General features: G+C 37.5%; 1 protein-coding gene across 1 annotated transcript; it reads left to right on the forward strand.

Annotated features, from left to right (window-relative positions):
• The first annotated feature begins 511 nt into the window (after positions 1 to 511).
• Positions 512 to 16,080, forward strand: mbtd1 (mbt domain containing 1). The gene is made up of 17 exons (XM_063003668.1): positions 512 to 555; positions 3,368 to 3,566; positions 3,719 to 3,852; positions 4,814 to 4,925; positions 5,018 to 5,100; positions 5,491 to 5,608; positions 5,685 to 5,819; positions 5,920 to 6,008; positions 6,886 to 7,120; positions 7,210 to 7,265; positions 8,676 to 8,780; positions 8,889 to 9,036; positions 9,127 to 9,209; positions 9,368 to 9,602; positions 12,446 to 12,517; positions 12,861 to 13,004; positions 14,914 to 16,080. Exons 1-17 carry the CDS (start codon positions 535 to 537, stop codon positions 15,030 to 15,032), a joined length of 2,088 nt encoding a protein of 695 aa, XP_062859738.1. The 5' UTR covers positions 512 to 534; the 3' UTR covers positions 15,033 to 16,080.
• Positions 16,081 to 16,865: the final 785 nt, after the last annotated feature.

Below are 16,865 nucleotides of genomic sequence, written 5' to 3' on the forward strand. Positions count from 1 at the left end.
CTGATTAAAACAATGCCCCACCTTCCATGTAAGGGCAAATCAGTGTTTAAGTTTATGTTAAAATATCAGAAAGTTGCACAGAAATGGTGTGTTACCATATGTCAACACCGTGCAGCAGAGGGTTAAAAGTGCCTTACAAATACAATTGACTTGACTAAGGCATTTAATTTATTTTAGAGAATTGATTTTATACACCTGCTACTAATGATTATGGATTAAACGCTTTTTCTAATCGTTAGAATTGGTGTCCACATACTTTTGAGCGGTGTGTTTTAGGTTGAATGTGTTTATCTGACAGCAGCAGCTCTGCAGTACAAACATCTCGCCTTGTTTTTGATGTGCTGATGACGACATCGCATCCGGGCCAATAGTAAAAGAGGTAGGAAGGCGCATGCGCACTTATTCAATGAGAATTGTTGATAATCAGCTGAGTTATTATTGAGCGTTTGGTGAGGAATTGGAGAGAAAGCTCCGAGTGTTTATTGCTGCTTTACTCCACATTACCATTACATTCAGTTTTTACATGAAGGGCTAATGGAAGACGCACGGGATTTGGTAAGAGAATTTCCATCCCTCTGCTTCCTTGTTTCGGTTGTAAAACAGCTGCAGTTAGCTTGTTAGCTTAGCTCTATTACAATCCTCTTTGTTTTGGTTGTCAGTCTGCAGCAGAGCTAATGTTAGCCTGTTAGCTAACTCAACCCAGAGACTGGCGCTTTTTCTACCTTTAAATCCACACTGTGCAGCGCTGACAGGCTCATGGTTAATATTATTCATGCACTTTTATTCTTCACTCTGCGTTTTTTGCAGCACATCTGTCCGGGGCCCTTTATACACCATTCGCTTTCTAATTCTCTATTTGCTTCTCTGCTAACTGGCTGTAATCCAGCAGTTCTCACAGCACACAGGCTGCTCATTGCTATGGGAACCTGTTGCATGAAATAAGGACACGCTGTACTCTGATCCTAGGGTTTAGATTGTATATGCCTGGATATTTCAACTTCTTTCAACCTTTTGAGCAACATTTTGCACGTTTAGTTGCCAAAATATGAGCTGATTTTGAGAGATCAGCCGAAAAGATATATATCTCCTAACGTTATTTCTGCAAGGGGATTCATCAATCTATGCGTTTGTTCTTCAGATCTTTAAATAAATCGCATTTAGCCTAGGGTTGGAATATATGGCAAAAATCTCACATATTAATACTCTATATTAAAATATTTACAGATTATACTATGCATCACAACATGTATACCGCATTTGCTTTGTTTATGTGTACCTAATGCACTGCTAACTGCCATTAATTCAGCAGTGCTCACAGTGAACACATCTTTGCAGTGTAAACCTGTTGCATGTTAATATGTAAACAATGTGATCGATCCTTATGTTTAGATAGAAATGTCTACATACTCTAGGTTAGATTTTCTTTGCCAGGCTTAACAAGCTAAAAATTTATGACTGACCCATGAATCTTAGCTGCAGACATTATTTCTGTAAATGTTATATTTAATATGTCCATGTACATTTAATCATCTCACCTTAAAATAGATAGATTAGCTATAATAGCTAAACATCTTATTTTAATACTTTATAAAAATATTCACAATGTACTCTGCCTAAACCCCACATTAAACAATAGATACAGATTTTCATCTAACATTGTTAAAAATGAATATATTTACAGAAGGGGTGGAGGAGAGGTGCTGCAATAGGATTGAACTGTTCATTGTAACCAGTTACAGCAGCAATTAGGTCATAAAAGCATAAAACTAATCCATTTTCTTAGGCCTTTTTTACACGTTTGTCCCCAGTTTTACTCAGTGTGGATTAGTTAATGCTGTAAATCCAGCAGTACTCATTGCAAGCACAGAATGTTATTGGCTGTGGGAACCTGTTGCATTAAATGCAGTGTCAGGTTCAAATGTTAAGAATGAATGCTTTGTTTTATTTACTATACAGTATTTCAAGAGTTTGCAGCTTTCAGTCACAATGTTTTGTGGCTCAGCTTATAGCTAGGCCATAGCATCATATTCATATAGAAGCACATTTGATCATTCTATGTTTGATTATTTCCAGCCTTAAAATGAATCATATCTATAGAACGCATCACAATATTTAGTTTTAATATGATTTATTACACTACACTATCAAACAATGCAGATGTAAATAGATTTTCAAAATTAAATGGAGGAAAGGAAAAAAAAACACTTTGGAACATAAAATTGAACACTTTAGTGTCAATTGTTTATGCAGTTTTAAAAGGGCTGACACCTTATTATACTTAAAAAAGTGGCTCCTGATGTTAATATCTAGAGGTATTGATATTATCCTGTTGCTCAACCCCACTTATAGACTTGACTATTGTTTGCGTCTTTTTTTTTTTTAATTTAATGTAACACTCCAAACACCTAATTTCTTGCTTAAACCCAAAAGTTCTTATAGCAAACACAGCAGGTTTATTGTTAAGGAAACCAGTTGCATTATATGCAGTGTGCACTCAGATTTTAATGTTAATGTTAAAGATGTTATGTGTTTTTCCAGGTTGCTTTTGCGGATTTTAATTAGAAATCAACTAGGTGCAGATTCTACCCAAGGTTATTATACTTTCCTTTAGACTAGCAATAAACAATATGTCTAAAAACTTATGTCCATTGTACGTTTCATTCAGTTTTGACAAGAAAATAAAGAAACATAAAACAGTTGGCAAACAATACATGGCATAACAATACATTATGTCAGATCACCTACCCCCACAATTAGTGTACCATTTTTTTCTTTAGGCCTTGAACTACCAACTACTTTTATTTATTTCATTATTGACACATTGATGCAGTTAGTTTTTGTTCACTGTAGCACATCAGCTCAAGGCCCTTTATTCAGTTATTGCTTTGTTATTCTGTAGCTAATCTTTTGCTAACTGGCTGTAATCCAACAGTTCTCATAGCAAACACAGCCTTGTTGTGGGTACCTTTTGTATTCTAGAGTTTAAAATGTTGTTGCCAACCTTGCAGATTTAATAAAAAAAGCAGTACATAGTGCATCTTTTAGCTCAGTTGTAAACCTAAGCTGAGACCTCATTTCTGCTATTGTAAAAAGTTCTTCCATCAAGCGATAATGGTGAACATCTCTCGAATATTTTGCGGTCAATTGCATTACAACATTTAGTTCAAATAAATTGTTGCTTACATAACTCAAACAGGCCTCATAAAAGAAGAGCCCTCTTAAAACATATGAAATAGAAAATATGTTTCAACACTCTTCCACATCCAATGCATGTAATTGTGCACACAAATATGTTAACAGGCAGTTTAAATTTGATCCTAGTGACATTAGCAAACTAACTTTTTAACATTTTACTTTTTTCCCTCAGGCTGAGCGCACTTCACGTTCGGAAAGGAAAAGAAGAGACTCGTTTGGCATGTTTGACGGGTATGAAAGCAGCGAAGAATCGAGCAGCAGCTCCAGCACAGAGGACAGCGAAGACGAAGAGCGCAGTCTCCCCTCTGGCCTGCCCATTATTAAGAACAATGGCCAGGTGTACACATACCCAGATGGAAAGGCTGGCATGGGTTAGTAGCAGCTTCTTTAAGGTATTTCAACAAATACCTTGGCTTTATGCCCTTGACCTTAAAGAGAGTGTTGTGCTCACAGTTTTCCATTATGTACCCTGCACCTGTATTTTGATAACTGATCATTTTTTTTGTTGTTGTTCACTTTAAAGCGACCTGTGAAATGTGTGGAATGGTTGGGGTCAGAGATGCTTTCTACTCAAAAACAAAGAGGTTCTGCAGTGTGTCCTGTTCCAGAAGCTATTCCTCCAACTCGAAAAAAGCCAGCATATTGGCCAGACTTCAGGTAACACATACCTGTGTTCTGAACACATCGCTTACGAATTTCTGATCAAACTGTGTACTCAGTACACAGCTTAGAGATGAATTGAAAAATTAAAGCAAAGCTCATTAGCAAAATAAGTCTTGAAACAATTCAAATAAAATGCTTTTCATTTTGTATTGCTAACAAATTAAAGTAATTAAAAACAATACTCATTTGAATTAACAAGTGCATGTGCTCGGTAAGCGCAGCGCTCTAACGTGCTGGCACACCACTGTGAATCGAATCTCAGCAAAACCGTTGAGCTGGCCAGGCAATCACGCAAACACAGTTGGTTCGTGTTAAGGGAAGGTCAGGTCAGCCTTCTCCTGCACATGCCATTGCTGTCCTAGAATCTGCCCATCCCATTAGGAAAGAAAAAAATCTATTAATGGAATAAGCTGGTTAATCAGTATATTCAGACACCCAGTTTACAATATTTTATTACCACGTTGCTGAGCCTAAACCTGGCCAAATGAAGAAACCCCACATTATAACACTGCCTTTAGAGGCTTGTACAGTAAACACTATGCATGATGGGTGCATTGCTCATGTGTGTTCCCTCTTACCCTGACACACCTGTTGCTCTGGAATAGAGTAAATCTGGATTCATTAGACCATTGCTCCAGAGTCTAACCTCTTTTGCTGATTAGCCTCATTTTTTTATTGCCACACAGTTGTTTAGTCCCAGTTCATACTCCTACTTTTACTGTTAAGCATAGCCATGAGTTCTACTGTCAGAGCTTTAGAAATAATTGCCATCTGAAACATAGTCAACACTGTAGTACTTATCTGATCAAAGGCTCTTATTGATATTGTTATTTAATTTCTGTGACTTTGTCATCGCAGTGTGTATTCTGATAATAGCATTTAATCATATAGCTCAGTTCTACTTATACATGGTTGCGTATTAAAATGCTGTGTGTACTACTATTGTCTCACCAAGGGTAAACCACCAACAAAAAAAGCAAAGGTCTTACAGAAACAGCCGCTCATGGCAAAGTTGGCAGCTTATGCACAGTATCAAACAAATCAGCAGAGCCCAGCGAAAAAATCAGGTAAGCAACCACCTCTAACCAGCTGAAATATCATGAAGTATTATTTACATCTTAATTTTAATTACATCTTCATGTTGTTTGTATTCTTATAGTGGTTCCTGTTGAGGGCTTTGACTGGGGCCAATACATTTGTAGCAATAACCTGATTGGAGCACCAGTAAGCTGTTTTAAGCATGTAAGTATTATTCAAAAGCACGTCTAGGGGTCTAATGCACTAGCCTGGTCTGAAATTTCAAAGTTACAGTTGGCCGTCACCTTTTTGCTACTGAAACAAAGTCAGCTACTGATATGCTGACACATGCAACGGAGGGATACAGAATGCCAAACATTTTCCCAGTATGTTTGGTTTGTAGCGGTGGCTGCACACGTGTCAGAGAACCATGTGCTAGTCGGCAGGCCTTACTGGCTAGTGTTGGTGTCATGCTTGCGTATGGTGGTGCGTTAGGGGGGCAAGCATATAAGCACAATTGAAATATCTTATAATAATTTATAATAAAATCTTATGATAAAAACTGCTCAAATTAGGTTTTCTGAGCATGTTCTTCTGCTCTTTCTTCTTTTTCAGGTACCCATGGGTTATTTTTGGAGTGAAATCACTGAGGGTGTGAGAGTAGAAGTTTCTAATTCTGACACAAACCTCTCCACAAAAGTTTACTGGATAGCAGGGATTATTAAAATAGCAGGTAATAGCAGCTTTAACTCTATGTATTTCTGTATGCATTTTAAGAGTAAGCATTAACACATCTTAAACATTTTCAGGTTTTAAAGCACTTCTTCGATATGAGGGCTTTGATAACGACTCGAGTCGGGACTTTTGGTGTAATCTGTGTGTCCCAGAAATCCATCCTGTTGGGTGGTGTGCCTCAAATGGTAAACCCCTGGTTCCTCCCAAATGTAAGTAATCAGTAAAGTGTATGGCTAAACTGGAGCCATTGATAAGATACATTGGTTGGGATGGAGGTTATGTGTGTGTGTGTGTTTTTTTTCCTTGCAGCGATCCAACATAAATTTAGTAACTGGAAAGTATTTCTTGTGAAGCAACTCACTGGAGTCAAAACACTCCCACTTGACTTTGCCAAAAAGGTAGGTATTCTCTTTTCTGAATTTTGTGTTTATAATGTTTTTTTTTTTAAAGATTTTGTTAAGCTAGGATTTAATGAAGATCACCACAGTGGATTGTTCCTGTCTGCATACCTGATTTGGCACAGTTTCAATGCAGAATACTCTTAATGGCACAACCCTCCTTATTCCATCCAGGCTTGGTACTGGCACTGAGAGTACACTGACAACTCCCAGTATCTTGGCTGTTCAGCCACCCCCCTCAGACGTAGCCAATCATGTCTGGGTAGATGCCCGACAAGCCAATATTGGTAGTTGGTTAGTGACTTTCCTTCTATCTGAACTTTACATTCGGTTCAGATCTAGCATATGTTTTGAGAGCTACATTAGCCTTTGATTCCAACCTAAAGAAGCAAATCTGACACCATGTGTTTATTTGGTATAATACCCATCAATAATAGAAATATTACATAAATAAGTCTCAGTCTAAAATTATTTTCTGTTGGTAGCCTTCAACTAAGTAGCCCTAGCAGTGGTGGTTGTTAATGTTTGCTATGATCTGGATCAAGACAATTTGCAGCTCTGTGTAGCCAAATATCATGTAAAAAGTTTAATTTAAATAAAAAATATATATATAACCCTCTCACCGTTATGTTGTTACCAGTATTTTCCTGGTTTCATTAGATTTTGTACTGAGACTGTTTTATAAATATTACAAAAGGACAACACCCTGGCATTTTATTTTTGTCACAATAAAAGGTGCGCTCCGGTGGCATAGCTCTTGATTAGGCTTTGTTCTCTTGATTACGTCTTGTTAAATCCCATTTGCACAAAATGATTCGCCTTGCCATGTCAAACAACTCTGTTTTCTAATGTGCTGATGTGTACATGTGATTGCTAGGTTCAGGAAAGCATGCAGTACCCATTTAAGAAGCTAATGCGAGTGGAGGTGGTGGATAAAACACACTTGTGCCGGACGCGTGTAGCTCTAGTGGAGCAGGTGATTGGGGGTCGGCTAAGACTTGTCTACGAGGAGAGCCAGGATGGCTCCGATGACTTTTGGTGTCACATGTACAGCCCGCTCATTCATTCAATAGGCTGGTCACGCAGCATCGGACATCGCTTTAAAAGATCTGGTCAGTTATTGCATTAACTATTGCATTATTATTGCATCTGGGTAAGTCTTAAATAATACATGTTTTGTTAACACAACTGCTTTTTCTAGAGGTGTCAAAGAAAATTGATGGTCTGGTGGACGCCCCTTCCCAGTTATTTCTGAAGGTAACTCACATTTTTTACTGTAGCAGGTCCATGTTTTCTGTTCAAAATTTACACAAGGTGCTGAAGGTCAAAATGTTGTTTGAATGTAGCTGTTTGAAACTTAACTATGTAAAGGAAGTACACAGAAATGTAGAAAATTGGCATTTTCATTAAAAACTGATTAGAAAGTGCTGGTGTATGAAGTCTTTTCATTAATTTGTGAGTAAAATTTACTATGTCTTTTTAATAAGTCACTGAAGTAAAAGTTGAAGTTGCCTGTGAGGAATTTACTCAAGTAGAAGAAATATGTTCTTGTACAGGAATCAAATACAGTAAATGTTCATAAACATGCATAAGAAATGAATATGGGGATGATAAGAAATGGAACAGAAATTATTTCTAATACTAGGTGTAATTCTCACAGTCAAAGCACTTGCTATTCCACAAACCAATATAAAATACATTTACATGCATAATTTGAGGAATGAGGATTAGTACTGAGGAATATGATTTAACATTAAACCTGTTTTTATTATTTACTTCCAACAATTAGTGTATATATGTATAATATGGAACTGTGTCCCAGAACCCTGCTGGTCAATCCACATTTCTTCTGGCCCATTCCATTTGACCCTGTCTCTGCTTCTTGGTCAGAAGTGATGTGCTTCATGGAGTCAGACCATGAAGTTTGGTCAGTGATCATCTTATGGTTTCTGCTAATACATTTGTTCCTTCATAAGGTTGTCCTGTAAACAATTTGCAGTTACACAGGGGTTTTTCTTCATTGTCCTGATACAATTGCTAAGGCCTGTGGATGAATGGCACGTTTGTTGCTGCAGCACTAACTTCAAGCCAATACTCCCAATAGTGTCTTAAGGTTCAAGGTCTTGGAAATCTTACCCTTTGCTCTTTTGGTTCAATAAAATGATCTCTAGTCTCAACTTCTTTATATAACACATCACAGCTGAAACACATTAAGGGTGGGTATTGAGTCCCAATGGTTTTATTATTCTGTAACCTAGCTTTAGGTCATACAGACTAGCAGTAGATTTTAAGATCAGCAGTGTTATGTGGGGTTGAATAATTGTCAGTTGAGTAAATGGCAGTTTAAAAAAATGTCCTGATACTTTTAAATACTATTTTTTATCTCTCATTCATTTTATCGGTACATTTGCTGCAGCATTCAACTAATACGTTATAAATTCTTTTTTTAATTGAGGGGTTAAATATTTTGTAATATGCTTACCCCTCACCTCCACAAGAGCAAAAGCAAAGAAATGAGGTTATGCATATTTTACTGTATGCCTGTATATGATCAGTTTTTAAAAATCTTTATTAATGTAGAAAGAAAATTAACGAAGTTAGCATGTTATTTTCTGTTTAAACCCATATTGAGAGATCTTTGTTTGTCTGTTTTATTTGAATTTTCAGGTAAAGGATGTGGACCAGGGTGGTGAGTGGTTTAAAGATGGCATGAAGTTGGAGGCCATAGACCCTCTTAATCTCTCAGCTATATGTGTGGCTACTGTAAGAAAGGTAACAGCATGCACAGCCCAAACTGAGTGCTTCAGAAATCATACAATGTTTATAAATAAAACCATCTTCCATAATTTTTATGTGGATTTGACTTGGTTCCCCTCTTAGGTTTTGGCAGATGGTTACCTCATGATTGGGATTGATGGCTCAGAAGCGGCAGACGGCTCAGATTGGTTCTGCTACCACTCCACCTCTCCCTCAATATTCCCTGCAGGCTTCTGTGAAATCAACAACATTGAACTTACACCCCCACGAGGTTATTACCTTTTTATTTATTAACACTCACATTTTCTCCTACAGACCATTAATTCTATTGTTCATTTGTAAATATCAACCTGATCCACAGGGTACAACAAACTGCCATTTAAATGGTTTGACTACCTCAGAGAAACATGTTCAATAGCAGCTCCTGTGAAGCTCTTTAACAAAGTAAGTTTTTAATAAAGACCAAAGAAAACATGCTGTTACCTAATATGAACTGGTTGAACACCTGTACCATTTTTTTGTAGATTGTTTGTTGTAGATTTGCTGGCTGTCTTTTTCCTTTTTGCATTGTGTGTTCAAGCAGTTGTGTGTGACTCTTGCAGGAGGTCCCGAATCACGGCTTCCGTGAAGGGATGAAGCTTGAGGCAGTGGACTTAATGGAGCCACGGCTGGTGTGTGTAGCTACAGTGACCAGGATTGTTCACAGACTCCTACGTATTCACTTTGATGGCTGGGAGGATGAGTATGACCAGTGGGTGGACTGTGAGTCTCCAGACCTTTACCCAGTGGGCTGGTGCCAACTTACTGGTTACAAGCTTCAGCCACCTGCTGCACAAAGTGAGTCATGCTTCCAGACCATTGCCATAGTATCACTGACCACTGTGCTTTTAAATCACTGCATTAATCTGGCTGTACAATTATACAGAATACACTTTATCTCCTCTACTGCTGTACCTACAATACGTTCCCTACAACGTTTTACCTGCACAAGGAAAATCTATAAACTACTATAAAAACAGACAATTCAATACCTCAAAAATGATGGAAACAAATGATTTACTCAAGATGCTGTATAGGACACACCAAGCTCACTTATAACTACCTGCTAAAGGGAGACTTGCCCCCTCTGTGGAGCAAGAACCTCTGTTAAACACATTGTCTATGCCTTACAAAAGATAAATAACACTGTATATAACAATAACAATGTAAATAACAATAACTGCTTAAATTCTTAGAAGCACAGCTTCGAAATTTTGTAGCTACCAGCTCGGACTGCTTCCCAATACGCCCTCCCACTACTCTATTGGACTCAGTTTTTAACTGCAATCCTACTAATAAGGGAGCTATTAGCACAATTTACGGCCTGCTTGACGATTGTAACTCAACCTCATTAGATCTTCTCAAAGACAAATGGGAATCAGATTTTAACCAAACTATATCAGACGAAACGTGGCAAATAATAATACGGGGAATTTTCTCCTCATCTATTTGTCTAAGGCACGCAGTTATTCAATTTAAGATTGTGCACCGCCTGCACTGGACTAAGGTCAGACTCTCTAAGATTAGGGCAGACATAGATCCTACATGTGACCGATGCAGACAGGCCCCGGCCACTCTACTGCATATGTTTTGGACATGCCCAAAGCTCCATGTGTACTGGCGTACAATTTTTGAAACTTTCTCTAGAATATTTGGGAGAGTAATTGACCCATCCCCGTTTATTGCCTTGTTTGGTGTGACACCGGAGAGTGGTACCGCCAACAAGAAAGAAATTAGCGTTATGGCGTTCAGCTCTCTCCTGGCAAGAAGATTGATATTATTTAAATGGAAGGACTCTGCCCCACCTACATATTGCCAGTGGTTTACAGAGGTCGCTAGTCATCTCAGACTGGAGAAGATTAGATACACTGTCCGGGGGTCTACCGAGAAATTTTATAATATCTGGCAGCCCTTTCTGGCACATATTGGGGAGATGGGGGCTAACGGCACGACTGTATAATTGACATATGTAACTTTAATGTGATGGCATTTTCTGTTTTGATTTATTGTATACTGGCTGTATTTTAAGTTTGAATACTCATGTCTGGTCTGGGGGGAAGGGGACTTTGTTCCCTTTTTTTATTTTCTCTTTGTTGCTATTTTTTGTAAAATTGTATTAAAAAACAAAATAAACAAACTTTGATTAAAAAAAAAAAAATTCTTAGAAGCAGTGTGACTTAAAAATGCCATATAATATCCACAGTTACTCAAACAACACTCTAATCCATAGAAATATGTTCATGAATTTCTATAAAGAAACATATCGACCCCCACTTTGACTTTTTAAAGATAGAACCTTTTATTCAGCCAGGATAATGGCCATAGCAGCTGACATGGCATTAAGAATCGAACAAACAAGCAAACACCTGCACAAGGTGGGTTCACAGAGGGATGAGTACCGTGTACAGAAAGTCACACATCTCCATTATTAATCGTCTAGGCTGTTTGACTACCTCCTCCAGACATACTTTTCATGTCTGTGTGTAGACGCCCGACGGGCTGATGGCACCACTTAGATTTGAATACCAGATACCATCCCAGGCCAGCATATTTTAGGGTGCCCAGAAGCCCCTGCTGTAAAACTGACTATTGACAAAGTTCTATTATAAGTTTGCTGATCATTGCAAGCACAATAAAAAGCAGGGCTTGCTTTGCAGCATGATGTGACCTTTTGTGTTTGCTTCCCAACCTTGGCAAGAGACCACTTTACTGTGTACTTTTTAAGGATGTTGTAGTAACTAGTTGTAAATTTAATTTTCACTGGCTATGCAATAAAATATGTAAGATAAGACATTGAGAATCACAACTGAGACTGCTGTTTGCATGAACAGTGTTGCTACTTGAAAATGGCCTTATTACTTCAGTGTTAACTGTGGGTAATAATGTAGCATCAGCGGCTGATCACTTGCTTTAAAAATGGACGGAGGAAAACGATTCTCTGAATGTCATAGCAGGGCTAATGATTTTTAAAGTCCAAATGTAATGTCAAGCTCATATAAAAACAGTGAAAGCGAGAACATGTTTGAATATATTGACGTGTGTTTGTGTTTCTAGCTTATCTTTATTGTTTCTTTTGTTAAACTGGGTTGGGTGCACCTTTAGAGATGGTCTGAAATGGTATCTAGTATTATAAAGAACTTGATACACAACTTCTACTTGTTACAGCTTTTACACATGCACAGGTAAAGCTGGTCTTATTTGTACACGTGTTATACATTAGAATTAATGTAGAGGAACTGCACAGTGACCTGCATGGAACCCTGGCCACAAATTGACACATCAATAGCAAGCCAGCCCCTTTTATTAGTGCCTTACCTCACAAATGCTTTTTTGTCAGTGTAGGTACAAAGTTCCAGAGACACTTTCCAAATTCTTGTCGAAGGCTTTTCAGCAGAATGCAGGTTCTTATATATGCAGTGGGGACAAACGGGTATAAACACTAATGCTTTTTAAAAGGGATGTTCAACAAGCTCATGGTTGGCTGTACTCATTCTTCGGCTTTATAACGTACTTTGTCTGTTAAACTGGGGGGGTAAAAAATCCAGTCTAAATTAAAATTTTTAATCAGTCACATTCTGTATAATTGATTTCTATTGTGATCAGTGAGTAGTTACTAACATCTTGTCATTTTTCTCCTTTAGCCACAAGAGAAGCACCACCTAATGTGACAAAGCAGAAAAAGAAAGCTCAACAATACAAAGGACAAAAGAAAAGTAAGGCACTTTTTGAACAAATTAATCTCCCACATCTTCCACTTCCCTTTTTCGATTACTGGCCACTGCCTTTGCGGTATCACTTGTCCACCAGGGTGTTTTTCTCTACTGGTTTCAGTCAGATTAAGCTGTGTGTTAAGCCTTAGTGTCACTAATTAGATGGTGAAAGTTGCTAAGGACAGATCTGGTAGGTGGGGCTGATAGTCCCTGTGACTGCGGACAGTTAACTGAAGAAAAGTACCTGAGATTTTCCTTACACAAGGTAAACAAAGAGGTTGTGAGAAGTGGAACTTTAGCATGGCCAGTGCAGTAACGTGGGTAACTAGTGTGATTTGGTGTTTAGAGAGGAAGATTCCAGTTGGGAGGAGGCCGCTCGGGTTCGGTGGGTCTCTCAGAAGAAGCAGTTTCTCAGGAGATGAAGATCAGACTCCATCCCTTTACCTGCCCCACCCACCTGGTGTGGAGCGAGATCGCTCTCTCAATTCAGGTAATTTCATTTTTAATCCCTTAGGCTGGCATCACTGATCACTGACCACATAGTAGAGGAGACATGCCGGGATATACAGGACATTACTGAAAGGTTTATTTAATGCTCTTTGCCTAAAATTTGCTGGATAGAACATCTTATCAGTCTCATAGAGATGTGCTGATGGTGTCAGTTTGCTGCTTTTAGTGACATAAAATACGCCATGTAGAATTCTAAATAAGTGTTTAGTTTATTGTAAAAGCTTGTGCAACAAAATACAGTGGTACCTTGAAACACGACGTCATTTGGTTTTGGGAGTGGCGTTGAGTTTTAAGGTATTTTTTTCCCATAAGAATGTATAGGGAAACCTGTTAATGTGTTCTGTTGTCCAGTGGAGCTGCATATGTTTTAGGCTATTGTAAAATAATGGGGTTGTTTTTGACACTGAATATAACACAAGTATAATATAAAAACACTGAAATACAATTGAAAAACAGTTAAAAACCAATATAAAAATACCCGCACTTTACCCTTACTTCTTTATTGTTTGCGTACACTTCTTAATCGTGGAGATACTTGATCTTGAAATATCCGTTCAGTAAAGGCACATTCACATGAGCTGTGACAAAACCGCTTTTGCGCTGGCTGTGCCGTTATTTCCTGTGGAGTGTGGCGGTGCACAAAACTTAGCGGGAATTATTGTGTTAAAAGAAGGAGCGATGAATTTCATTAGTGGAGAGAACTTATGAGCAGTAATAATTAAAAGAGGTTTAAGCATTTTAGATTCAGAAAAGCTGATTCTCACAATTTCTCAGCACCCCGAGCTATAACACCAGTTTAAAAGTGAAACAGGAGGAAAATCCTACTAAACTGATGACGTTTTACTGCACCACTCAAGCCAATCGCTGAACAAAGCGGCTGTTTATTGTTAATTTTTGTTAATTAGTTTATAAATAAATAATAATTTAAAAAATCTGAACATGTCGAGTTTAAGGGTACAAATTTCTCCACGAAGGGAGTCAAGTTTCAAAGATTTCGAGTTTAGGGGATGTTGAGTTACAAGGTACCACTGTACTTGCATTTATAATTTAGTTGACAGTAATAATAGCTTAAAGTAAACATAAATAGACATAAACATTACTATGTTTTGAAATAATTAGGGATGTAACGATACACTCTACCCACAATGCGATGCGATTCACGATACTGGGTTTACTATATGATTTTTTTTCCCCGATTTTTAAAAAAATATTTTTTTAAACTGAAATTCAAGACAAATTACGACAAAGTTTCCTAGAAAATAAAATACTGTATTTGTGCTTATCTTTTATTTATCTAAATAATGAATGTCCTTGTATTTCTGAGGTAGGTACAAACTATGCAAAACAATTTTGAATTAAGCCCAATTTCGCAAAAAAAAAAAAAAAAAAAAAAAAAAAAAATTTGGTAACCAGGTGTATAGCACCAGTGACGTCAACCAGGCGAGGTGTATAGCACCAGCGCCCTCTGCTGTTTGAAGTGAATATCGATTCATTTTACATGTCAAATCAATTTGAATTGTGGAATTTTTGAATCAGTTATTAATTTTGGTGCATCGTTACATCCCTAGAAATAATACAACTAATTTAAAAAAATGTTCTATTTACAGTAGTTTTATTGCGCTTCTTATTAGCACATTAATTAAATAAGGCATTTTCTAGTCACTTTCAGGATAAAACTTTTATCTGCCAATCAGCAGCAATAACATTGGCTTGGTCACTAATTGACATTCTTTGCTCCTGATTATTTATTTTTTTTAACTTATCATATGTAATGCTGATTTAATGCTAAATCATATTGTAATGCCAGTGCAGAATTCTTTCGACTGACTTCTTTTTACAGTACACTGCTTTCGGAAGCATAATAAATGATCCTTTTTTCCATTTTGTAGAGGCTTCACTCCAGATAAAGGACGAGACCCCAGAGGTGGACGAGTTTAGCTTTTTCCAGGGCACGTCGGACCAGGAGAGCAACGGCTCAGGAAGTTACTACATCAAACAGGAGCCGTAATCGTTTGGTGTGCTGGAGCCTTACCTTACTGCCAACAGCACTGGAAGATATCCTTTAGAGCGATGCACACTCGACCTGGAAGAACAGACTGATGCTTTTTCCTCTTCCGTACCTTTTCTTTTCAGGTAAGAAAAGCTGATGAAGAGACGAGTCATTAACTGTTTGACGTGAACATTTCTGTGCAGCTTGTTTTGGAACGGGGATGATTTGGATTTCCATTGTTGACCTTGTTGATCAGTTTGCCAGATGGACTTTTTCCTCAGTGATTATTGTACTTGAAGTTTTTGTAGCTGTTTTTGTTTTTCTTTTTTTTTCCTGTTCAGTTTCTGTAATGTGTCTCATGCGCTGATTTCTTTAAAAAGCAGTTTTATTTGGATGGGTGTGGATTTTGTAAGAGCAGTAAGAATCTATATTAATAAAGTATATCCATATATGTATAACATTTTAACTAATTAGTAGAATAGTGGAGTGAGGGTTTATTATTATTCTATTGCTTATGAACCTTTCTGGTAAGAAGTCATATAGCCTAATGGAAAACACTGTCACATTTTGCACTACAGGGATAAACGTATAATCAGCCTGTGAAAATGTTGAAGTTACAGCTTTATTGTATTACGAGACAAACAAATGTACAAAATGTATAGTAGCTGACGAGTCTAAATGGAAAGCGGGGGATCTTTGATCTAATCAGCATTACAATATGCAAGAACAATTATTTGATATGAAGCCAGTGTTGATGATTTCTTGATCACGTAAGTGGAGCCATTTTTATAAACTGGTTAAAGTGTTCGATGAGCCGCAGAATAAAAAGACTAGTCAGTCGACACCGTTACACAACCTTTAATCGACACGGCAGAGAAACGTCCTTCTGTATTCATTAGATTTAAACAGTTTACCAGCCTCTCTGTTTGTGTACCGATGAGTGATTAAGCTCGTTCTGAGAGCGATCAGCAATCTCATTATTTTAAATGATTGCATTCACAGCAGTATGCGAGTTTTTTTACTACCTCTTAAATGAGTTTAAATCTCCATTGGCTGAGGGGTCGAGTGTAATCGTGTGTCCTGCAATAGCTAGTTTCACTCAAAATTCTAAGGACTAGAAATTGTATGCAAAATGAGTTTTTAAATTCATGTGCAAATCATATATTCCACTTTGCAAATTACCAAACGTTTATCTTTCTTACATATCATATACCGAGAGTCCTAAAAATGGAAATTATGCAATAATACAGAAAGCTCGTGTTTTACAATGTCTTATTCTTTAAAGCTGAAAGAAAACACAAATATATACTTACATTTTATGCCATTCTAGACCTAAATCAGATATTCTAGAATATTATAAAACTGTGATGATTTTATAGAAGCTGGAGTGTTCCCTGTTATAGACTATATTATATACTGTGTTTCATATATAAGGAAAAATACGAATATTATTTGCATAGTGTTTTATCAGAGTAAAATAGTCTATTTCATGGAAGTAAGGCTGTCGGTGCATTCTCAGGAAAATCTTCTATTTCACTGGCTTTTAATTCCTCACTAGCCAATTCCTCATGATTCAATTAAGTTTGCTCCATGTTGATGTGAACAGTTGGCCTACATTATACTTGACTTTGAGTGGCATAGTGTGCACTGTCTGAGCATTTTTCCCAGTACTTACAATCAGTCATTTCATCAGACGCTAGTGTACACTACAGGCTGCCTGAAAAGCTCTGAAAAGCTCTGAAATTCTCTCTATCTGCCAAAATATTGGGAAACCCCAAGATGTGAGCATGAAAGAACAAAGGCTCGGCTTTAACTGTAGTTCTAGGAAAGCAGTTGTCCTTTGGAAAGCCT

Source organism: Trichomycterus rosablanca, chromosome 10, assembly GCF_030014385.1.
Source record: "Trichomycterus rosablanca isolate fTriRos1 chromosome 10, fTriRos1.hap1, whole genome shotgun sequence".
NCBI classification, from domain to species: domain Eukaryota; kingdom Metazoa; phylum Chordata; class Actinopteri; order Siluriformes; family Trichomycteridae; genus Trichomycterus; species Trichomycterus rosablanca.